Source organism: Hipposideros armiger, unplaced genomic scaffold (genome assembly GCF_001890085.2).
Source record: "Hipposideros armiger isolate ML-2016 unplaced genomic scaffold, ASM189008v1 scaffold_334, whole genome shotgun sequence".
Lineage (NCBI taxonomy): Eukaryota > Metazoa > Chordata > Mammalia > Chiroptera > Hipposideridae > Hipposideros > Hipposideros armiger.
In genome coordinates this window covers 1150729-1176726 of record NW_017731684.1, presented here as the reverse complement: position 1 = coordinate 1176726, position 25998 = coordinate 1150729, and the positions used below count along the sequence as shown (strand labels likewise).

General features: G+C 41.0%; 1 protein-coding gene across 2 annotated transcripts in view; it reads left to right on the top strand.

The window, feature by feature from the left end:
• Positions 1-25998, top strand: part of TAFA4 (TAFA chemokine like family member 4) — a 197149-nt gene that overhangs the window by 17878 nt on the left and 153273 nt on the right. The window contains exon 2 of one of the 2 annotated variants that reach the window (XM_019661059.1): positions 23775-23910. The exons of the other annotated variant lie outside the window; for it this stretch is intronic. Within the exon in view, the coding sequence (XP_019516604.1) occupies positions 23897-23910 (14 nt within the window). The 5' untranslated portion in view covers positions 23775-23896. The remainder of the gene's footprint in view (positions 1-23774; positions 23911-25998) is intronic. 2 annotated transcript variants of the gene reach the window in all.

The following is a 25998-nucleotide window of genomic DNA, read 5'->3' as shown; positions in this document are numbered from 1 at the left end:
GCTGCACTCTGGAAGCGCAGATCTGTTTTGAAGTCCTGAGCAATTTCTCGCACCAGACGCTGGAAGGGAAGTTTGCGAATCAGAAGTTCAGTGGACTTCTGATAACGTCTAATTTCATGGAGTGCCATGGTACCAGGCCTGTAACGATGAGGTTTCTTCACCCCTCCAGTAGAGGGTGCACTCTTGCGAGCGGCTTTTGTAGCCAGTTGCTTCCTGGGTGCTTTACCACCGGTAGATTTGCAGGCAGTCTGCTTTGTACGAGCCATGGTATCCAGACCTCCTTACCTACCCGCTTCTCCTACGGCTGGAGCTCGGTGGGCTAGAGGCGGCGCTGACGTTAGAGAGTGACGGCGGCGCGGCGGCAGCTGCGAACACCCAATTCAATATTTATTGAAGGAGGATAGAACTTTCTCTTATAAGTTTCTACCTTCCTCCATATACTTCCCAAATGCCTGTTTTGCATAAAGTGATGGGCTGGATATGATTCTTGATTCTAATATGGTTTTCATGTTCATTGAACTTCCTGTCTAGTAAGGGAGATTTAATTACAGTGCAGATAGGAGGAAGGCTATTCCATGTGGAGGAAATAAGCCTACTGAAAGTTCAGAGGTGGGAAAATCCATCTTCCGTTACCATTTGACAGTTAAACTTCCTTATCAGCCAATTAACACCCCAATTATTTTCTATTGGTACATCTCCAACAACAGTCTTAAATGTTTATGCTTTAAAGAAACCCTAATAGCTTGAAAACAGAAGCGGACTCTACAGTTTGTTGTTTTTCAAACAAGAACTAACCCAAGGGCAGAGAAAACATTCCAGAAAAAAAATGGACAATTTTGCAGTGTGATACAAGAAGCTAACTCATAATGGTGGATCATGATAGTTTGTGATTGTTGTTGTCTTTTGTGGCAAGGATCTTGTGATTGGGCTTCAGCTGCCATTGGGTCAGAACGCAGAGCCTGGACACACGCTGTGCACTTTGTAAAGAATTTGGAGTCAAGGAGCTCATCATGGTGGGTATTTGAGAACAGCCTCTCAGTGAGAAAGGATTAGAAGAGTGAGGTGACTTTGAGGCAGCAGCAGTGGCAAGACAGAACTGATTGACTACAGCCAGGAACAGCAAACTTTTATTTTTTTTCCCTCAAAGATTTTATCAGGGAATTGGAGGAGGGGAACAGTGTTGGGGAATTGGAGGAGGGGAACAGACAAGTTACTGTCCTTTTGTTCTTCAGTCTAGTTGTGGAGGACGTCGCTTCACTGGCTCATGTTGGTATTGTGATCATTGTGCTCTTCCCAGCTGAGGCAGATTGGACGGCGGCACATGGCAGCTTATGCCGTCTGCTGGCTGCTCACACTGGCTGCCTTCCACTCACGGTAGCTTATGGCAGCCCACTGCAGCCCCACTGTAAACCCACTGCAGCCTACGCCATTGCCGGTGACTCACAGCAGCCCAGCTCCAGGTCGAGCTGTTGTTCACCATCTTAGCTGTAGAGGGCGCAGCTTTACTGGCCCATTCAGAATCTGAACTGTTGGCCCTGCTGCTCAGAGCTCATGCTCCCAAGCCAACTCTTAACCAATGAGCCACTCGGCTGGCCCAGAGCTTGCACTCTTGAGCAAGCTCTTAACCAACTGAGCCACTCCGCCAGCCCAACAGCGAACTTTTCCTGAAAATGGCCATACAGTAAATATGTTAGGCTTTGGGGACCACATGGTCTGTGAGAACTACTCAGTGCTGCCGTTGGAGCGGGAAAAAGACCAGACAATATGTAAATGAATGAACAGGGCTCTGTTCTAATGACATGTCATCTGTGGACATTGAAACTGGAATTTCATATAATTTCCATATGTGAAGGAATATTATCCTTTTGATTTTCCCCAACCATTTAAAAATGTAAAAACCATTCTTAGGTTACAGGATGTACAAAACAGGCAGTGGGCTGGGTTTGGTCACTGGGTGTAGTTCATCCACAGGGGGTTAGAATAAGGCCATTTGAGTCCTTTGCATGGGTGAGATATGTGCTGCCCTATAGTCTAGTGGTTTCCTAACTTCTTTCACACACTGCCTTTATAGTTTTTAAAAATCATTTATTCCATATTTATATTGCAATATATTTATATTGAAACATATTCAGTCTTATCTTAAATAATAATGTGTGAAATAGTAAATTTAATGTTCTGATTAAGGAAATATAGACTAGATGTACCACTACTTAAATAACCTTTGAAACTGTTAACAACTAAAATGAAACAATATAACTTTGTACATAAAATCACAATGTTCTATATTGACTCTTTTTTAATATTTAATATTTTGTTAATATTTTAAAAATTGAGATCTAACTTATAATAAAGTACCCAAATTAGCCATTAGAGCTTAGTGAATTTGCACATATCGACACACTCAGACAGATTGCAGACTTTACAACATCCAGATGAGCCCCTTTTCTACACCTTCATGTAAGTGCAAACACACAGTATGCATTCTTTCCTGTCTGAGTTTTTGGGTCTACATGTGTCTGCTGTTGTGTGTAGTAGTAGTTCTTCACTGCTGTGTAGTATTTCATTGTATTCACATTATCCATTTTAGTATTGAACATTTGGTTTTTTTCTAGGTCTTGGCTACTATGCATTAGGCTTCTAGGAAGATTCTCTTATGTGTTTTTGGTAGACATATGCACTCGTTTCTATTGCATATCCTTGGTTAGTTAATTAATTAATTAATTAATTGTTTTAGACTGAGCATTTGAGCCAGGGCTATTTCTTGCCAGAATTGTTAAGCAACAAAAATAAAACATAGTTAACACTTATTTAGTACTTATCCTGTGTCAAGCACTATTCCAAATACTTTGGCTGTATTAGCCCATTTAATTAGGATTCTAATTTTCATTTTACAGATGAAGAAACAGGAACAGTGTGAGGAAGCATTTTGCCCGAGTCACATAGCTAGTGACTTAGAGAGCTTGAATTTCTTTCTGTCTCTCTGTTTTTCTGTCTCTAATTGAGAATGTTTTTCAAACATTGATTGGGTAAGTAACATTGATTTCTCCAAATGGTTACCGTTCTGTAGGACCTCATGCTGGAGAGAGGGCAAGCAAGGAATGCCTTGTAAACTGAATACCAATGGCTCACGATTTGAGCTTGAGTTTGAACCTAGGCAGCCTGGCTTCAAAGTACTCTGCTCTTAACCATTCTGCTAAAAACAAGCTTTGTCCTGGGCGCTTTGCTGTCCCAGCTGGTGGTATGCTCTCACTGTGCCCTCTGTCCTCTTCCCTGATGGCTTCATTTTGCAACCCCTTCTGGCCACCAGAAGGAGGCAGAACTGAGTGCTCCTCAGAAAACTGGGGCTCTTCAGTAAACGGCTCTGGAGCCCAGAGTGTTTTCCTTTGACTTTGTTCATCTCCGGTGGTTTTTGGAAGCCCAAAGAGGAATTCTTGGGGCTTTTCAAGTTTTAGGCTGTAACAGAAGAACAACTGAGTTTGATCTCTCAAGGCAAGGCTTAAAAGAACAGCCATGAACCTGCGAGCGCCTGAATGGGAGACAGCAGCCCCTTGGGCCTCCCGATCTTCATTTAAAGCCGTCATCAGTCCTTTCTGAGTGCAGCAGCAGCACACTCACATGACTAAGAGGTGAGCACGGCATGCTGCCTGCTTGCTCATCTGGTCTCAAACGCTTAGGAAATGCAAGGGGGTGGTGAGGGGGAGACAGGTAACCAGGGGTGGTCACGGTGCAGACAAAACCAACCACCCAATATAGTGTTGCTTGTCCTGTTTTGCATTAGTGCTACTGTTTTGCATTTAATTAGTGGCCATTAGATAGTCAGGCATCTAATATTTTGGTTGTGTCCTTGAGCTGTGGTAGTCTTTTAACCATGGCAATTCCCACCCCCTTGCTTTCTATTCTATAAGCAAATAATAAGACCAGATTCGATGGGACTGGTAACAGTGGAAGGGAGATTTTGGTTTGCAGGTCTTTCCTGATGTCTCATGATTAAAGCGGCCCTGGTAGGTGTAGAAAAGGAAATTGGCTCACCTACTCTTTAGGAGTGGGCTTCTCTTTAATGTCTTGGGAAGTGGGAAACTGACAACGGGGAAAATAATAGAATGGAAATAATAGAATAAAGGTGCAGGAAATATTCTGTGAGCTGAAACCCAAAGAATGAAGGAGCAGGATCAGTGATTCGATTGAACGTAGCGGATGAAACATTGATCCAAGGGGGCTTACGGGGGGGCGTGATGGCTCAGAGGTGAGGTGTGGAGAATTGAAATGATTTCACAGCGCTTGGGCTCGTGATCTGGGCACTAGAGCCCTCTGCGTGGGTAAGAAACATATTACTGCTAATAAGGCCTCTGAGCCAAGGCGGCCCCACCTGCGGACGCATCCCAACATACATGCCCCTTCTCAGGAAGCTTTGTGGCATTTTGCTTTTCTGTTTAACGTTTTCTGACATACTGACATAAATTAAGAAACCTTCCCTCTCTATCCCCTAACTGCTACCCAAGATTACAAGTGCACTTGTATTTTTGTGTCTCCCCTGCTAATTGGTCTCTAGTTTATTTATAAGCCATGCAGTGGCCAGTGGTGTCCAGCACATGGACTCTCAGATAGGTGTTGAACAAATGATTAGTTTTGGGGATTCTGCTATGCTGAAGACATGCTCTCTATAGGGGATCCCAATCTGACGGTCTAGCTTCCAGTTCTGGTTTGGGGTGGTGTGTGTACGTGTGTGTGTTGCTTTGGGCAAACATTTCACCTCTCTCACAGCTTCTGATCCTCCATCTGTAGAACTGGGTTGATCGTACCCATCCTCTCGGGTATATAAGTGACCATCACTGGGACCTCATCCAGCACAGTGCCCGCCACCTAATGTCCCTGTTAGTCTCCCACTCTCTTTACCCTCTCGACCAAAATCCATGGGGAATGTAAATCTTTACAAAAGAACATTGGCGGTAATTGGACAGCACCTTTTGATTGTTGATGTTTTGTCTTTGTTTTGTGAGAGAATGTTAGAGACATGGGGGAAAGCAGTTAAGAAATCTCCTAATGCAGTCTTCCATAGGAAAAAATGGATTATGGAGGATTAATCTTTACAGTTCATTTATCGACTGGTTCAGCATGATTGATCTTCTCAGGAACATCAGCAGCATCTCTGCTTTCAGCAGCAAGTTGCTTAGACGTGAACAGTGCTTTAACAGGTTCTGGGGCTACAATTTTTGAAATGTAAATTCAGCACAAGAGAAAGATACTGAGTTTGACCCTCTTGTTCGGAATGTAAAATTAAAATGAAGAGATATTTGAGGCAAAATATATCATCAAATCTTTTTTACATGCTTAGTAATTTAATAGGAAGTAAGAGTTGTTGATATTTATCAGACAATGAAGTGTCAAGCATTCTATCACCCTTTTAATGATGCTTTATTAGGACACACCTGTAAGCTTGGGACAATGGAACCTGCTTGCACACAGATTTAGTGCTGAATTAAGTGCGTAAAGGAAAAATCATGTGAAGTAAGAATTACTGCCTGAAAAATCCCATAAAATCTTTCTGCGCACACCGCTATAGAAGAATTGTCATCTCCAAAGTTTGAGAGTCACTGAGCTACTGCACAGGAAGGAACAAAGGAGTGTTTTCATGCAGGAGTCTGGGCATTCAAATTTGTTGAATAAATGAATGTTGAATGAATTCTGTATATAACTAACCAAGTTCTATAGTGTGGGTGATAGGTTGAGAATTATTAAGTATTTCTTTGGTTGAAAGGTTTGGCACGTCTCTCTTTTAATCTTAAGCCTCTTTAGCCTAAATCTATCCTACTAGATTTGTTATTGTGAGGTTTAAATGCTATCGGGGAGACAAACCTGACCCTGGTTACATTCTAAAATGAGTTTGTGTATTAAATGTGCCTCTGATGGCTCTGTTGTGCATTTGTGGCCTCATTTTTATAACGGAGAAGCTGGAGTGTGCTAAGTGACTTGTCAAGGTCATTGTCAGACAAACACTAGAGTGGCTGTGCATGATCCCCACCTCCTAAAGTTCACACCTTTGTGAAATTGCCTCCCCTTGAGTGTGGGCAGGATCTGACCTGCTTCTAATCAAGGGAATGCAAAGGTGCTGACATGTCACTCTGTGATTGTGTTTTCTTGTGTAAACTCTGCTTGCTAGTAGCTTTGCCCTAGAGACTCTTTGATGGCTGGGAGATGTAGGTGGGCATGTTGGGGAAGTTCGTGAAGCAGGAAATGCAGGTGACCTCTAGGAACTGAGGGCAGCTTTACTTAGAGCCAGGAAAAACCCTGAAGCTCTCAGTGCTGCAACCACTGGGATGAAGGTGTAAATGTTGGCAACAACCATGCAGTAGTGAAGCAGATTCTTCACCAGTCCGGCCTCTGGATGAGACCCCAGCGCTGGCTAACACCTTGAGTACAGCCTCATGAGACCCTATGTAGAGGACCCAGCTAAGCTGTGTCCAGACTTCTGGACCACAGAAACTGTGAGATAATAAATGTATGCTGCTTGAAGTTGCCAAGTTTGTGGTAATGTTATGTAGCAATAGATAGCTAAGATAGTCACACAAATAGTGAGTGTCAGGATTTGAACCCAGTCCCATCTGATGGTAGACATGAGGCTCTTAGCAGATCTAGAAGGACCTTAAAGGCCATCTAGTCCAGCAGCCTTTTGGTGGATGCCTGGATATTCCACAATGTCCCTGGCAAGGTGGACAGCTCCTGTGGGGCTCCCCCAGACTAGAGGAATTCATTGTCTTTTGAGGCAGCTTCCTATTTCATTGATTGATGGACTGATTCCTTTATTCAACAGAAGCATTTCCTGAAGGCCTCCTTGGTGCCAGGCACGGTGTTAGGTGCTGGGCAGTGAGTACAGTGGCCATAGGTCCTGCCCCATATGACATTCTCATAATTGTTAAACACTTATTTAATGAATTTAATCTTACTATAATTTCCCAAAGCCCTAGTTCTGCGCAGTGAGCTCCAAAGCATATTTCTCATCCCGTTCTTACAAGACAGCACTTCAGATATAAACACTATTGCATCTTGTCCCCGTAAGTCTTTTTCTCCGGGTTGCTGTCCTCCCAATTACTTCTACCATTTGCCATGTGGCTTTGTCTAGAGTTGTGCAGCCCAGTACAGGAGCCATGAGCCATAAGCAGCTACATATATTTAAATTGATTAGAATTAAATAAAACAAAAAATTCAGTTCCTCAGCCATACTAGCAACACATGAAGAGCTCATGTGTGGGAGTGACTACTGCCTTGGAGATAGAACATTCCATGATGGCGGGAAGTGTTACGGGACAGGGCTGGGCCAGCATCCTGGCCACAGATGCTGAATAAAACCTGATTTGTCCATGTCATCCTTAAATTGAACTGAATAATGCAATATCTTTCATTCTGGTCTAGCTATTTCAGAGTATTAACTGAACTATCTCTTCTAGTTTTAAATAATACACTTTTATTAATAAAACATAAGATCAAAGTAACATTTTTGGCAGCCATATTGCATTCCTCATTTTAAATTCAAAGTCAGTTAAGACATTTACAAGCAATCTTTCTCCACGTGCTACCAGAGAGCAGTGTTTCTTCGATCCTATCCTTGTCCACTTATGTTTTTACACACAAACCTCAATATTTTGCATTTACCTCTAGAGAATTCCATTTTGTTAACTTTCAATGGATTTTTTTTCAATTGGAATTTTTTTCAATTTTGCTCTGACTTTTTAGAACCATTGTTTTCCTTCCTAGCTTTAGGTCATCACCAAATGTTAGTGGAATGCTGGCAATATGGCAATATCAGCATCCAAATTATTGATAAAAAGATGAACAGGATGGGGCTCAGGTAGAGAGCCCAGTGGCATACCATTAGAGACTACACTCAAAATTGACATAGACATAATTAATCAGCACTTTGAGAGGAAAACTTTTAATGGGTTATTCAGCCTACTTATTTTCATTATGGCCAGGCTTTATGTCTTTACATGTTTGCATGGGAGTTTTATGAAAAACAGAATATCTTGCCAAATTACAGACTTTATGACCATAACAGCCTCTTGACCATCATCGTCAGCATGAAACAAGGGAGTGAACGTTGCCTGGTGTGAATTATTCTTAGTGAATCCATGCTGATTCCAAGTAATCATTGCTGCTCCTTGTTAATAATCATTGCCCTCCTTGTTAATAATGGCATTCTAAGATTTATTTTGTGAGATTGGCAGATGCTTACTGATTTATGATTAGCAGAACCTTAATCTCATTTCTTCTCATCTGCTGATACATCTCCTGTTCTCCAGAATTTTTCAGAGTTTGCTAACGATGTTTTTGCCTCCTCACACCTCATGCCATCCGTAGCATCTGGGCTTTAATTCATCAGGGCCAGAAGCTGCGGCCTCATTTACAGAGGGCAAGCACTCTGAGGATTGTAGTACCTATTTTGGACCTTAAGTCCCTGTGAGCAGTGCCTCCCCTACCCTTCATGGAAAGCGCCTCATCCCTCTTGATAGAATGCAGCCGCAGACTGCAGGTTGAGTGATTCCACCTGCCGTCACCATTAGCATCATACCACCTTCCCAAGCAGGAGACCTTTGTCTTGTTGTTCTCCTTGCCCTGAGCTTAACAAAAATAGCCTTTTGTAGTTCTGCGTGTTTTCTGCTGGGCTCAGCTCATCCCAGCCTTTTGCCTTCCTGACACTCATATCAGAAGCCGGAAGATTTTTCATTTGAGGATCGAGGCATTCTCCAAGCAGATGACTTTAAAGGAGCCAGCTAGAGAGCGCTATTATACCGAGAATGACAGTGGGTGCATATCTCTGCTTCCACCTTCTATTCGGACAATAAGCATTAATTTCTTTGACTACTTTGGGTATTAGTAGAGGATCAGTTCCTCTAAACCTTCTCTCCCTTGCTTTTTTCCTCTCTCTCAGCTAAAATTACTTTATTGAGACCCTTTCATTATGGATGTAATATACTGTGGAAACAGGTTTCAGATGGCAGTGAGTTCTGTACAACTTGGAGCGTCTTCTCTACCGGCAGGCTTCTAACACCTTCAAAATATCATTGCCATGGAAGGTCAGCTGTGCGATTCACACGTATTTCAATTAACAAAGTCCTGGAACCTGTGGTTAAGAGGGCTCTGGAGTCAGGTCCTCGGTGGTTCAAATCCCAGGTTCCCTACTTACCAGCTTTATGACCTTGGCCAAATTATTAACCTTGTTGGGTTTGAATTTCCTCTAAGGAGGTTCTTGCCTCAGAAGGCTGTTGCAAGACTTGAATGAATTAATATCTATAATATATCTATATCTATAACAAGTTTTCAGCATAGTATTTGGCACATAGTTTATGCTAAATAAAAACTCTCTAATAGCGGCAGTTATTATTTTCATACCAAGTCTCAAGGCTAAAAGGCCCCAGATAATTGAAATTAAAGGGCAGTCAGCTGGTAAGATCTTCAGTTCTAATGCCCAGGGAGGGAAACGTGAAATCAATACCTGATTTTCAGTTATGCTAATCAGTGTGCCATTGCCCAGGATGTGATAACAGAATGGAGATGCAGAGCTGGCTTGGCCATTTTGAGGATGACACTTGCTGTTTTGAGGAGTGTTGGGTCCACATGCTGCCTCCTTATCTGGCCTGCTGTGTACACAGGACATCACTTCCTTCCCATGTCCCCAGTCCCACTAGTGCCTGAGCACCTCTTTCTCAGATGTGAAGATACTTTATGGTTGACTTTTGGTTTTCCTTTCTGAAGGGCCCTGGGACCACAGGCAGGGTGGGATTTTACTTTGGTTCAAGCCTGGTTAACACTGAAACTCCAAGTTCAGGGACCTGTAGATGAAAGTGTGGTGAGAAAAGAAAAAAGAAAAGAAAAAAGAAAGAAAAGAGATACTTTGGTTTGGTTGGAAGCTGTCTGAAGAGAGGGCCCTGTATATTGTACAGGACCCATCACCATGTGAAAACAAATTTCCACAGTTCCCTTACCCCTGACTGAGAGCTCCTGGTTATAATAAGCGCTCCCCTCCACACACCCTGTGGGGACACTGACGACTGCTCTAGCTGGCGTCTGTGCATCTCAGCACCTTTGGACATGGTGTTCCCTCTTTCTAAAAGCTCTTCCTCCACATGGTTCCTTCTTATCATTCAGTCTCTGGCTTAAAACATTAATTCCTGACTCCCCTTGCTAAACTATCCCCTCTGCCCTCTCTCTTTTCCTCATCACTTTCTCCTGTCATCTCTTTTATATCGGTATCTACAATACTCATTTTTCAGATGGCTGCTGTCAGAATACAGGCTGTAAGAGACCTGGCCCGTCCTCTTCATGGCTGCGTCCCAGTACCTGGGACAGTGCCTAGCACACAGCGGGGGCTCACAAATGCTGGGTGAGTGCATGAATTTTAAAATGCAGTGCAGAGGAAGCTACTCCAGAAGAAACCATCTTACATTCCACATTGGTCCTGGTTGCAGATCCCTCTGGTACCTTGTGTCATATCCTTCATTCCCCCCTGCAAAGGACTGTTCCGAGCAAGTTCAGAGGTGAATCTGTGGGGAGCTAAGGGTATAACGTGAGGTACCAACTCATGTTCTGTTCATAGTGTGCACCAAGCATCTTCCCACCTTCCTCACAGAGCCTACTCCGGTGCCGTGGTGCGCAAGCAACAGCAGCCCGGGAGAACCTGAGAGCTCGTCTTCGGTGGAAACCTGGTGGATAAATGCTTTCACCTCCTGTCCTTTGGTGGATGATTCTGGGAGCCATTCTCTCTTCTTCTCGGGAGGCCCTGGTGGAATCCAGCTGCCAGTGCTCACATGAGAGACCTCAGTCATGTACTCGTATATCCTTGTCTCGGGCTTTGCTTTGGGGAGAGCCCACCCTGTGGCCCATTGATACTGATCACTTCACTGTTGCCTGCCCATTGTCATAGCCTGCATGGACACTTTTGATATAAATTGGGAAAGCTTGTATGAAACTCTTTAATGATAGTTGCCTGCTTCTGTACTTTCTCTCTTTCAGGATGACAAGGGTCTCTTTGCCCTTGGACTTCTGACACCTGTTATGCTAAAGATCTTTGAAACTTCATCTCCCTTTTCTTACAGCTGTTCACTGGGCAATTCACTGGTCAGCTCTCCCAGTTTCTTTCTTGAGAACACAATCGTGGACTCCATCTTGCGATTGCTTTTCCAGGCATATGTTTTCATAGCACTAGCTTTTAGATTGTGGGCTAACTTTCAGAGGTACTTGCTTTGAAATAGACTTTCTGAAGGGCCTCTGTGGGGATAATGAGACCATTTCTACCCTGGCAAGTTGGAATACATTACCAATAGGGCTTCAAGAAGTACTTGAAGCGAAGGTGCTTCCTATACAGGGCAAAATTTTTTTTTTAACCTTCCAAAAATCATTCTGCAACTGTTTCTTGGTGCTTTTGTGACTGTTGATGCCTTACACAGAAGTCATTGCATCATCATCTGTCAGCTTTCTTTCAAACTTCCTGAGTTAGTGCTGGCAGAACTGATGGGTGGACGTTCAGCTTCCGTAGGGTGGGGAGTTGGGGAGGAGGAGGAGGCAGCTGTGATGTTGCACACCGGTGGTATGGTTTTGCCAGCTCCTAGGACGCAGACCCTTTAACCTCTTCTTTGCCCTGGGTCCAGTCCCTTTGGAAGTTTGGTGAAGCCGGTGGATCCTGTCTGAGAATAATGTTTAAATACACATAGAACAAAATGTGTAGGGTTACAAGGGAGGTCAACTATACTGAAATGTAGTGATAAAAACATTAAGACAATTTTTAGTATAGAACATGTGCTTCTGTGTTAATGCATTAAGCAAAATGATGCACAGGCAGACCTATTAACTAAATAATTATGAGTTTGTGACGGGCACACTTTGAAGCATCTGCAACACACTGTAATGTGACTTGAAAATACCAGTGGTTTCCAATCTCGACCAAATTGCAGGAACTGCCAGATACCCCTGTGGTTTGTTGCTGACATGTGTAATTGAAAGAAATGATAAGTTTCAAATAGAGGTTAGTGAAAATAAAGATGTCAGTTTTTCCCCTCATCCTGGTTCGTGGACCCCAGAATTCTCTCCAGAGAGCCCAGGTTCAGAATCCCTGTTCTCAGCCTTAACAGCTCTTTCAGGCCCATGTGGAGGTGCCTGCGTGCTCAATGGGGGTGACCCCTTCCCCAGCATCTGCCTCATAAGCCACGCCTGGCAAATGGTCGAAGGGAACTGTTACCCAGCACTGTGGCTGCCGTTGTTATATGTCAGATAAATGTTAACGACCAGAGTGGTGATGCTGGGATGTTGCCTCTCAGGATTCCTCTCTCTGCTTTTTTTTGGGGGGTTCCTTTCATCTGTTATAGAAATGGCCATTGATTGAGAGAACCAATGATGTCTGAAATTACTTATTAGATTGAAAATACTTTGGAAAGTGCTTTTACTAAGTTGGTTTGTCAGGTTTTCTCCAGCAGGGTCTGTTTGCTGATTACTACTTTGCATAATGTTGTAGAGTGAACAAGCCTACTTTTTGTTTTGACATCAGGTATTCTGGTGTCCAGTAAGGTTCTCATACCTATATACAAAAATATGTGCACACAGTTAAAAATATTAGAAGAGAAAGCCCAAAAGGCAGGATTATAATGAGAGTGTGCATACACAGAGTGAACAGTACAGATACAACTGAAAAAAAATGGCTGTGGGGTAAAGAGGGAGGGGCAAGTGCCCACTTTTAGCTATTGGAAAGGCATGGCGAGCCACAGTGGTTGGAGGGCAGGCTTGGAACTTGGGTTAATATCCCAGCTCTGCCACTTGGGCAAGTCACATTACTTCCCCACATCCAAATTTCCTCCTCTGTAAATGGGGATAATGACAGCACCTACCTCAAAGCACATGGAAAGGGTTAAGTGTTTTAAAGCCCAGAACATTCTTAGAGCTGAGCCAGGTATTTACATGCGTGTTGGAGGGGGCACTTAGCTGCCGCTCTTATTCATGATAACAACTCACATTAGTACAAGTGCAGGTTATAGAGCCCTTCCCTCTATCATGCCTCATTGGAACTTCAGGAAGCTATTTTAAAATCTATTTTCGAGATAGAAGAACTGGCAGTTCAGAGAAGTTCAGTGACTTGCCCATTGAAAGGATGTGAAGCAGTAGGGATGAGAACCCGAGCTTTGGGATGGCAAGACCTACCAGCATTCCAGTGTGTGCCATTGCATTTAGAACATCAGCTGAAGTGAGCTTCCCGGTGTTCATTTCAGAATTCACAAATGAAGAGGACTGATCCTTCAGGCACCCAGCGCTGTCCAGTAGAACTTTCCACATGGTGGAGTTTCCATATCTGTGCTATTCAATACCCCCTTCACCCCAGGGAGCTGTGTCACTGATGAACTCAGTTTTAAATTTTACTTCATTTATAAATCCAAAACACTAATTCAGGAAGATACATGCACCCCTATGGTCACTACGGCATTACTTCAAATAGCCAAGATGTGGAAGCAACCTAAGTGTCCATCAATAAACAATTGGATAAAGAAGACATGATACATATATATACCAGGGTTGCCAAAATAATGTATACAAGTGGACACTTTGGTCAGCATTGCTCAAGCAGTAGCTCGGTGTAATCAGAACTGTCTGGATGCTGATGGTAACCACTTTGAGCACCTCTTGTAATTGCAGAAGTCAAATGTGGCTTGTATTCATCTTTTGTTATTGGCATATATTGAGTATTACTATTTTAATACAGTTTTCCTTTTTGAAAATATGTATAATTTTTTTGCACCCTCTCTCTCTCTCTCTCTCTCTCTCTCTCTCTCTCTCTCTCTCTCTGTCTCTCTCTGTGTGTATAATGGAATATTACTTGGCTATAAAAAAGAATGAAATCTTACCATTTGCGACAATATGGATAGATGTAGAAGGTGTTATGCTAAGTGAAATAAGTCAGACAGAGAAAGACAAATATCATATGATTTCATTTATATGTGGAATTTAAAGAACAAAATAAATGAACAAACAAAGCAGAAAAACAGAAATAGACTCATAGATACAGAGAACATTTTGATAGTTGCCAGATGGGAGGGGGGTTGGAATGGTGGGTGAAAAAGGCGAAGAGCTCAAGAAGTACAAATGGGCAGTTGCAAAATAGTCACAGGATGTAAAGTACAACATAGAGAATATAGTCAATAATATTGTAGTAACTGTATATGCTGCCAGGTGGGTGCTAGACTAACCGGGGGATCACTGCATAAGTTATATAAATGTCTAACCACTATGCTGTACACCTGAAGCTAATATACTTTTGAATGTCAACTGTAATTGAAAAATACAAATTAAAAAAAGAAAATAGAAAAATCTTTTCCCTCATTAAGTTAATTTAAGTTTACATGGCTACATGTGGCTAGTAGCTATCAGTTGGACAGTGCAGAGAGTGTTTCTTGTGTCAGAAGGCTCAGGTATGAAACCCAGCTGTAGTACCAGTTAGCTTTGTAACCTCAGGAAGATAATTTCTGGGAGCTCAGTCCCCTATCTCTGGGATAATTGTATTTGGATTCACTTAAAAACTCATTGCAGCTAGGCCAAAGATGAAAATTATTTTTAAAAAGTTGTAGGAGTTCTTGTGGAATCCAAGGGAAGGGATGAAGGCAGGCCAAGAGCTTTCAGGGAGCTGGCCGTGCTCATTTGTCTCTGTATACCTGTGTCAGTCTCGCCTCACAGAAGATGGGCCTGCTCCCCCCACCTGTAATGAGACAAAGATGGCCATCCCACACCTCCTGTATTTGTGTCTCCCTCCTTCAACATTTATTTTAGTATGACTGGCTGTCTCTCAGTTTCAATTCTTCTAGGAAGAGGAAAGAAACTTCACTGGGTTTGGCTTGAGTTAGCCATGGTTGGCTTAACTATATAGCAAACCACGCTGCCCTGTTCCCGCTTAGGAAGTTTGGTGGGGGTTTGGGGGCTGGGATGTTCCTAGTGAAAGCAGTGCTTGCGAGTTGGATCCACTTCTAAGAAAGTGTCTGCGGTGTTAAAGAAACAAGCCCCAAATGGTGTCACGTGTGTTAAGCAAACCAAGACTTAGTTCCTAACCTAACTGCAGGTGCATCCTTCCCCAGCAGTGTCGTCTTAACCTGTCAGCGTGGAATTTTCTGGTCAGCATGAGTGAGGTAATCCTTTCCATCCCCCAAGGAAAGATGAGGTAATCTTCCACACAGATCCCTGCTGACCTAAACTTGAAAGAATCTTTTTTATTTATGTCTTCCTTGGCTTGCCTTTAAAAACCTTTCCTTCTCGGTAGCCCTTTGGCACTCCTCTCTATTTTCTAGATGGGATGCTCCCCAATTCATGAATTGCTCAATAAAGCCAATCAGATCTTCAAGTTTACTTGGTGAGATTTTGTTTTCTGATAACAGTTAAAATTTTTGCTACAAGGTAGAAACTGTGATTGAAAAACCAAATTTGTTAGGGAGAAGAGCTAGGACTTCCTGGTTAAGTTTAGGTTTTCAGATTCATTCATTGATTCAGCAAGCATTGATTGATTGATTGTACCTGCCAGGCTCCGTGCTAGGTCCTCGATTAAGTGCTAGAGATGAGATGTCATGCTGAGGGAGGACACCTGATCCTTGTCCCTCATAGAGCTTCAAGCCTGATGGGGAAGACCCATGCCAGCGTAACAATGCAATTCTGAAACCAAAAGAAAAGATTAAAATTTAGAGATTTTACTGAGTAATTAAGAGAACTCCCCTGAGGAGCTGATGGTTGTCTTGAAGTATAAAGATTGAGCAGGAATTAATTAGGTAGAGGACAGAAGAATGTGTCTGCCTCTGAACAATAGGAGTGGCATGTGCAAGGGTCCTGTGGCAGGAAGGGTGTAAAGGGCTGCAAGAAAGCTGGATCATATTGGAATTCGTTGATTCTGCTCTCTCTGGGCCAGTTACCATAGGTACTTTGAAACTGACTGTATGGTAGCGACCCCTAATCCACAGTTTTGCTTTCCATGGTTTTAGTTACCCACAGTCAACTGGTCTGAAAATACTAAATGGAAAATTCCAGAAATAAACAATTCATACATTTTAAATTGCATGTTGTCTGAATAGTGTGATAAATCTCATGCTGGCCTGCTCTGCTCCGCCTGGATGTGAACCATCCCTTTGTCCGGGGTCTCCATGCTGTAGACATTCCCCACCTGTTAGGCACTTAGTAGCCATGTTGGTTTTCAGACTGGCCGCCCTGGTGTCTCAGTGCTTAGATTCAGGTGACCCTTGTTTTACTTAATCATGGCCCCAAAGCACAAGAGTAGTGACGCTGGCAATTTGGATATGCCAAAGAGGAGCTGAGAAGTGCTTCCTTTAGTGAAAAGGCATGTGTGTATATGTAGGGTTTGGTACCATCCGTGGTTTTAGGCATCCAGTGGGGGTCTTGGAACATATCCTTCATAGTAAAGGAGGAATCACTACATTCACTGTTGTTTTCTCTGTAACACTTAACTCAATTCACAGTTACCTTATTCACGCTTGTTTACCTGTTGGCCTGTCTCCCCATGCTAGAATGCAAACCCCAGGATACCTGGGACTTCCTCCATCCTTTGTACCCAGCACCCCACACAGGGCCTGGTGCAGAAGGATGATCAAAAAACTCGTTGAAGGAACCATGCTGTGGTGACCCACTGAACATTGAGACAGAACATGGAAGATTGTGCTCAGCTCTCCGGTATGACTTCCACGCATGATCAGTCCCCTTACCTATGTCCTCTCCCTTCCTCTTTTTGCCATAAGTTCTGTGTTTTCCTTTAGTGGCCCTTCCACCTCCTGCACCAAATCAAATTGGAACAAAACAAAACAAACCCACACACATATACAGATCTTCCCCCCTCAACAACAAACAAATGAACGAACAAAAACAAAAATAAAGAATCTTGAAATACCTCTTTTTCCTTCCCCAAACACTCTTCTACTCTTTTGCATTATTGCCTCTTCCAGAAAGTTTTTCTGGGTTACAGCAGTCCTTGCCAATCTTACTCTTCTTGATATTGTTAAAGTCCTTATTATTCCAAAAGACAATACTAGATGTTATTGACCTACTCTCTTTGTTGCTCCATGTATGTTTGTCTTTCCCAGTTAGATTGCCACTTCTGGATAGACAGAAATTGGTCTCATTGATTCCCCTAGCAGGTCCTGGTGTAAAGCCAGTACCCGCTATGCTTTCAGCACATACCGGAGCTTTGATAGATTGTAGCAGGAACTTGTGTTAACAGAAGTAACAGGGAGTACCAACAAATACTGAATCCCAGTATGCTCTTGTGTTTGTTATATGTAGTATTCCCAGTAATACCATATCATTTAGAAGCTATGGGTATATTTTGATTTAACTTTTAAAAATAACATTTAGTGTGATATTGTTATTTAAATTATATAATAATAATATCTTATGTTTATTTAGGGATAGTTTGTATTGTTTATAAACATGGCTTTATTAAAAAATTAAAATGTACCTAAAATAAAAAACATTGTAAATCAGTTAACATATTAGTACTGTCAAAATAGTTCCCTTTTTTTGCCACAGGAGGGCACTGTTGTCAAACAAAAATGATTTTAAGGTTGAAAATTTAATAAAGGTCTAAATTAAACTTTTAAGAAGCATTTCTCCCACTCAGGTATTAAAATGGCCGATATTATCTGCAATGGGCATTGTCTTACTATGTAATCCTACTGCCATGGAATTTACTGGATATGTATGTCCGCGAGTTGTATGTCATTAAATAGCGGGATCACACTGTATTTTTCCTAAAATGCTGAGTTACAGCTGGCAGGCACCTTGGCAGTTGAACTATATTAGTTTACAGGTGAGGAATCTGGGGAACACAGTGGTTAAATGACCATTTATTTGGAAGTGAAACTAGAGACTTACATTTATTCATTTCCTTAACAAAATATATTTTACACCCACGACGTGCAGGGCATTGTTAGAGATTAGGGTAGAAGAGAAATAAGATGTCATTCTTCCCTCAGGAGTTTTGTTTGCATTCTGGTTGTCAGAGAACTGACCACCCCCACCCCTACCGTAATGATTAACGTCGTAGAGGTGCTGTTATCGATATTTATGTCCAACTTACTTTATTTTTATGAATATTCTTTATGTAGAATTTAAGTCATCACATAAAAAACTTTTTAGAGAAAAGTTTAAGTGCTTGGCAACTTGTGGGTAGCCTCCAAAATATTATATTGGTTATTTATTATGTTAAGTAAAGTCCTTGACACTGTGTTTTGATTATGGGAATAATGAGAAACGAGAGGAAAGTTTCCAATTAAAATCTGGTCTAATTAAAAGAAACCCTCTGCAGTAAGGATAATTGGGCCTTGAGAGATTTATGGCTGAACTGCCATTACAGCTCACATGTGCAGCCCCAGACCTGGGCCGTTTCACTCGGACAACCAGCTGTGGAGTCACGCTGGGTGGCCCAGGGTTTGGTGAGTCATTTATTTGATGTAACTTTCTGGTTTGTTTTCTTTGTTTTATGTATATAGGCTCTCAATGACCCATTATCGCTTAACGATGATTGCTTTTGTACTTTTCATGGTCAGCTGGAAGGCTAGATTGAGGTTTTCTTTATTAACAAAATAAAAGCATTGTGTGTCCATACTTCCATTAGAAAGGAATGTCCCACTGCACTTAATAAGTGTGGTTTTAAGGAATTTCTCAGTTCTTAAAATGACAGTGTGAACCTTATAAAAAACCTAGCATGTCTATTTAAATTATTCAAATCATCTCTAACAAGAAGAGCCTTTTAAAAGAATTATCTACCTTCTAATTTAGATGAGGTGGTGTTGGTAACACTTGAAATTGAAATGCCATTTATAAAATTCTTTAATATTTAATAGACACAGTTATTGTCTTTAATGGCTCATTTTCAACATGCTTTAAAATGGTTCAGTAGTAAATTCTTCATAGATGTCTTAAAGCAAGCAGTAAAAAAGCAATTTGTCACATGTATATACTACGTTTTGGCAGGAAAATGTGCCTATTTGAACAAATATGATGGTGACCATGCTCTGAATTACACAGTAATTCCATGCGTCATGTAATAATTACATGATAGCTCAGTGGCGGCATCAGCCATGTACCAGCTTGAAATACATTCACACAAACATCGATAATCTGCTAAATACATTTACTTTCGTCAGCACACTCAAATACAAAAAGTTCATTAATACTGGTCTTGTTTCAGAATAAATTTGTCAAGAGAGGTTATATTTCATTTTACATACTTTTGTGGAAAAGCTGTTTGAAAATTTCCAGAAGACAGTTCAATGTGGTTGTGTTATTTAAGCAACTGGCAATGGAAACATCTTTCCTCATTTCTGTCTGAAGAAAGGATGAATTATTTTATGTAGGCAACCTGCATTTTGAAATTCCCATGAGTTATTGGACAAGACATCACTTAGTGGGACCAGCATTTCACCCCTTTTCCGCTGAGAAAACTTTTCTTTACTCCCCAGGTTCAGGTTGCTAATTTATGAAACATTTCTCACTTCTATCATTTTTGTCTTGATTGAGTAGAATTTAGTATGGAGAAATGATTTACCACAATGTGTAAACTCTTCTGGGCATCACATTTTACATCAGTAGCTGTTAGTTATTACTGCTTTTGCCCTAATACTCGAGGGGCTGAGAACCGAAGTCACAGGGTCATCCCAGCAGATCCCACTCGGGAGGTCAGGTGAAGTGATGGTGAGTCTGGAAATAGCTAATTATTCAAACGTGCCCACTATGGAGGTGATGCAAGACGGAGCCTGGAAACCTCCCTGGTGAGTGGGCAAGCAGGAAGGACAGTGTTGTTTTGTAGCATGAGGACTTTTTTTTGTTATTAAGCGAGAACCTGTCTTACTGTTTTGTTGCAAAAATGCTTCTGAATTTTGGAGTTTGGCAGGAAATGAGTGAGTGGATGCACAGACAAAAATCATTTTTTCTTTTCTTTTTTGTTTCAGTGTTGAATTCCTTCATAGAAATCAGCTGAAGTAATTTCGACTTTGTGTATTGTGTTCTGGCTCTGGTGTACTTTCGCCAAAATGTTTTAGAGGGGTTCTGATCTGAAGTGCAGTTGTTTCCATCTGTTTGAAAAATGGCAGCTTAAGCACTCAAGGTCTTTAGTATTCTTACATGTTTGGTCTTAATTTGGAAAATGACATAAGCCTTTAATAAATTTGCAGCAAATCAAAATCACTATTTTTCATTAGCTTTTCAGAGATGAGGCAGAATTTATTTAAGGGTTAACATAAAACATCTTAGGTTCCAAGCCAGAATCTGCTAGCAAATTCTATTCAATTGCCTGTACACATTTGTCCACAGACAGAATTCTCATTTACAGGTTGATGGTCAATGTCTTGAGTCCCTGAAGAAAGATAGATTTATTTTCAGTCTATTTATTAAAGCATGAAAAGGGACCGATACTTTTAGGAAATATTGGGTTGTTGGAAAAGTCATGATGTATTTTTCTATGTTTTTCATTGCAAAAATGCGTCATGACTTTTCCGACAACCTAATTTTCACAAGAATTGAAACAATGGGTTTGGTGCCTGATGGCTTGAATTTAAATCCTGGCTTAGCCACTTGCTAGCTGAGGGACCTTGGGAAAGTCACTTATCTCCTCTATGCCTTACTTTCCTCATCTGTATATCATGATATAAATAAATCTTACTTTTAAGTGAGTTAATATTTTGAAGTGCTTAACACAGTGCTTGGCCTGTAATAGGCATTATGTAAGCGCTTTTTAAATAAAAACAAATAAGCCTTCTCTGGGGCTTGGGTAAATGCTCAGAGTTGAATTAACCAGGACATTCTATCAACTTGCTTTCTTGTTTAGGATTGGTAATAAATTCTAAATCATTTAAAAATATCTTATAAACTGAAGTCTTTTAAGTACACATTTGTCTTATTTTTATGACTTCTGACTTAATGAAAAGTTGAAAGAATAGTACAAATAGCTCTCATATACCCTTTATCAAGATTCACCAATTGCTTACACTTTGCTCATTTGTTTTCTCATTCTTTCTTTCATTCACTCATTTATTGTTCTCTTCCTCTCTTTTTTACCCCTTCCGTCCTTACTCTATCTTTTTTTTCTCAGAATCACTTGAAAATAAGTTGGAGATATTTGTCCCTTTATTCTTAAATATTTCAGGCTGTATTTTTTTTTTAATAACAAGGACATTGTCTTTCTTAACTACAGTATAATGATCAAAATCAGGAAATTTAATGTTGACAACACTAATTTAATCTACAAGCTATATTTAGGAATTATTAATTATCCCAATAATGTCCTTTATAGCTATATGTGTGTATATATGTGCATAAGTGTATGTGTATTTGTGTGTGTGTGCAGTTCATCCTGAGAATGTCTCTGTGTGTATTTTTTCTGTTCCAAGATCCAGTGTAGGATCACAATTGTATTTAGTTGCCACGTGTCTCTCTTTTATTTGGGACAATTCCATATATGTATATGTTTTGCATGACCTTGATACTTTCTAAGAATACACATATTTCAGAATATCCCTCAAATTTGATTTAGTATGATTTTAACTCATGATTAGATCCAGGTTTGAGGTTATTGTGTCTTTCGATTTTAAAAGGCACTGTGATATTTCATCACTGTAGGGTTTTAGAATGAAAAAATTAGGAGAACTTGATGCCGTACAGATTGACATGTATGGAGGAGGTGAGTGCAGCAAAACTACATAAGAGATATTATGAGAGTGCTTATTTATAACAAGTAAATAACTATATTCCAAAAGAGTAAACTTCTTAGGAAATTCACCCCACTAATAATGAAGGCAAGTAGATCAAGAAAAAAGAAAGGTAAAGCCTTGATATTTCCTTGGTAAAAAAATAAGTGTGGACAGAGCTCTTTCTTGTGTACAATAGAAATAAACATCTGAAGAATGGTCCCCTCTGCCTGGGAACCTCAAAGTTTCTTGATACCAGCAAACATGAATGGGCATTCTGTTCTTTTGTCATAAGAATGGCTGCCTCCACATAATACCAACGCATAAGGAGAAAGATAAAAAGTGTAGCCTACCCTCTAAATGCTGAGTCTTTTTAGTTTATCCTGAGAATTAGTAGACACATTGAAAAATTGTTTTTAGTCTATGTATGGGTAATGTCTTTCATCATTGAAAACACTGTTACTCTTTAAAAATTAATGACTTTTGAAGCAGACTAATAGGAAAGACTGTGCTATTGTTGGGGAACAATGGAGAGAAATGAAAGGACTGGAAGGAAATGCTTTTGGTTCCGTGTACTGGGTCGTCAGTGCTTTTGAACGTACTAAAGTTTGGAAGTGACAAGAAAGAGTTAATCCTTTTATGTAACTGCCTAGGGTCCACTCTGGGAAAAGCAGACTGAATGAGTTACTGCTCTGCTTAACGTTAAACTCCTGGCTTCTTTTCTGGCATACGAACTATTAGATCACATTTCTTTTCACTGGTGGATCCATTTTTTAATGAATTGAAAAAAAATCCCCAGTGGTTCTTCCTATGTGAAGAAACAAGATTAATATTAGCTAAAAAAGGTCATTTTGGTTTCCAGTATGTGGGGAGTTCATTACGATGGGTTCTGATAAATTATACTGTGTATTTCTTTTCAATAAGAGAAGGGTCACATTGTGCCCTTGGGTGGACATCAGGACAAACATACTTAATAAAATTAGAGGATCTGGGAGATGAATACTTCCCAGCTTTTTTTGTTTTTTTGTTTTTTTATTCCTTATATTTATCCAATATTCAAAGCTACTTTCCTCTTGTTGAGCTAATCATTCAAGGCCCACACTCTCCTATAGCTCCAAATGATGGGTCTTGAAGTCTGTTACCTAAAGTCTTCTCTAGACAAACATGTATAATTATCTTTAGGGGCATCTAAAGAAGAGAAAAATCTCAGCTGTGCTTTGTGATGAATTTGTGGTGGGTTCAACAGGATTCTAAAGTAATTAAACTTTGTTGCAATGATCATTTTCATACTGTGTTTGTAACTTTAATACTTATTGATACACATTATTTCTCTCTGAGCCCCAACTCTGGGAGAGAGGTATTTAACTTAGCAATGGTAAAAATGGTGCAGTTTCATGTTCCATTTTTTTCCTGAGATGTGTTTTGTTTGGAATCACCTGAGTCCTTTTTGTAAAAATGTATTTTCTGAGTAGAAAGGTCCATTTAGGTCTGTGCATTAAAGGGGCGTGTCAAGTGTTAACTGCAGTATTACCAAGCATCCTTTGCATTTTGGTATGGAGTTTTATATTGGAAAGACAGTTGCCCTCTGCCTCCCATTAACATCTTTCAAAAGCCATCGTTACAGGTTGTTCAGCATCACCTTTGGGTTTATATCGTACAAAGCTAGGGATTCAGATCTTCATGCTGGCTTTCCACTGCTCGGTGAGCTTGGGCAAGTTGCAGAACGCGTAGGAATGGATCACCCCGATGTCCATTTCCATCCCTTGGTTAATGAAATGGGAGAGTGAAATTTTGCATCATGAATGGTTTGGGAGCCTCTGTAAAATTTTGAATGCCTTTGCAGTTGAGGGAACTTCTACTTTAGAACTGTGTTCTCTCAACTAATATGTGGCTAGTTAATGAGTGCAGAACTTTGAACTAATGAGTGCTTTACAAATACGGATGTGTGTGGCTGTTTCCCACTTGCCTGAAACTACAAATGTCATTGTAAAAACACTTATTTTACTACAGGAAAATTGTATCATCTCAACATTAAAATGCTAATGGCTGCCTGTCTTTTTATTTTTTAAATAGGTTTTCCAAGCTAAGATAATTTTTTAGGACTGCAGAAATGGTTGGTCCTAGCTACAAATGGGAATTTGGAGTCACTCTGAAATACATCCTGAAGTAATTGTATTTGACTGGAACGAAATCTTATGAAGTCTCCAAGGTAAAAATAATTTTAACACATACCTAGAGATACTATGAAGATAATATGAAGCATTCAGAATTTAGCAAAACAGAGTATCCTACAGTTGATGATTTTTTAAAAAAAGGCTTCTTTTACACTAAATTTTTGGGAATTTGGGGGATCTTAGTTTCAAAGATTTTAGCTGTCATCTTTGACATTATTTCAGTTTGTAAAAGCAGTACTTTGGCTATTCTGTAGGGTGAAAGGTGAGATTTTTAAGATAAACCAGTTTTGTTTTATGTTTGGAGGAAACTGAAGTGTCATAGTGGATGTGGTAGGTCAGAAGTCCTTTTATTGGGGTTCTGGGTTTTGAATGAAATAAGTAATTATTGCTGAATAGCTGCCCTTCATCCCCAAGCCTCAAGCGTTTCTCCAGGGAATCATAGCTATGGTTAAGTAAACACTCATTCTAGGCACTGGGAACTTATTGCTATTCACCCAGAACCTGGTACATAGAATTGTCCACATGAGAAGATGACAGATCAGGGACCATCACCTGAGATTTGGCATGTGTGACTGCCCTTGAGACTTTTGATTTGGAGTTTATTGTTGGGATTAAGCCAGAAAAGCAGAACCGTTCTGATAATGTGGAATGGAGAGATTTGAATTTAGGGAACTGGTTACACATGTGATGAGAGACTCAGAGAAGTGAAACAGAAGATATGGAGGCAGCCCAGAGATGAGCGAAAGCAGGGAGCTGCTTCCATCCTGGGGCTGGTGAGACGAGGGAAGGAAGTAGTGTTTGCGAGCGCCTAGGGGATTGGGCCCTTCTGGTAGGAGCTGGCACTATGGAGGAGAAATGGAAATGGCCAACTCTGTACATCCTACCCTAGACGGAGAAGGTGGGGAGAGATGCGTGGCCCTTCTCTTCCACTCTCCATGCTCCAGGCAGCATCTCCTATTGGTTAAACTCTGCTGGGAGCCAGCTGATTCAGGAGCCAAGGGAATCATCCTACAGGAGTCACCCAGGTGGAGGGCAAAGATGGGCCAGGCTGGGACAGGGCTCATATTTGAAACCTCTTCCCAGACGTTTTAATGAGCATGGCATGGGCTTTTTATACATCAGAGGATGGGTCTTCTTGCTTTCTCTCTCTCTTTTAAAAATTACTTTTCAATTACAATTGCCATACAATGTAATATTAGTTTCAGGTGTACAACATAGTGATTAGACATTTATATAACTTCCAACATGATCACCCTGCAGATAGGTCTTTCCATGAGGATGGCTCCTAGAGCCCCACAGAGTAAATTATGCATGTGCCATGGGATCTGCTATTTGAAGGTGGGCAGTAGTGGACACTGATGGGTGACCAAGAGTCCCCTTCAGGAATGAAGGATTTATTCCCTCATCTGTTGGGAGTACTATGAAAGATGGCCTACAGCTTTCTTGAATTCTCCTCGATTCAAAGAGCCACCTTGCCTAAGATGACCCCTTTTTTTAGGAGCAGCTCATACCCAGTGACTGATCAACATGGAAGTGTAAAAGCCTGACCCCTCTGTCCAGCTTGGTTCCACTGAGAAGGGGCATCTTAGCTTTGGAACTCTCCGTAGGGTTATGTGAGGCCTTTTCTCCCTCTAACCTGCCTTCTTCCCTCACCTTCTAAGGTGATGATCCCAAGAGCACTCTGTAATTACCTTCCTGCTCACCAATTTCCTTCTCAGACTGGGCCTCCCAGGGAACCCAACCTTTGGGACTTAGGTCATCTCAAATATATTTTCCAAATTTGGCAAAGCCCACCCAGACAAATTTAGGTGATGCAGGGACTGACAAACAGATGGAAACTGAACTTCACTTGTTTTAGTGGGAGAGACGATAGCTCACCTGAAGAACCTAATCTGAATTTGGAGATTCTGAATTGGCTAAGATGTTGTGGTTAGAGGCAGACAGGGGAGCCAGCCCACTGAGCAGGAAAGGTGTTTAAGGGAACTCCATGGAGGGCAGAAGAGCTAAGAAACCAATAGGATCTGGGCACCTGGAGATTGGATTAAGGACAAGAAGGTGGTATTTAGAACCAGGTTGAGTCACGTGGTTTTATTATTATTTTTTTAATTTATTTTTTATTTTTT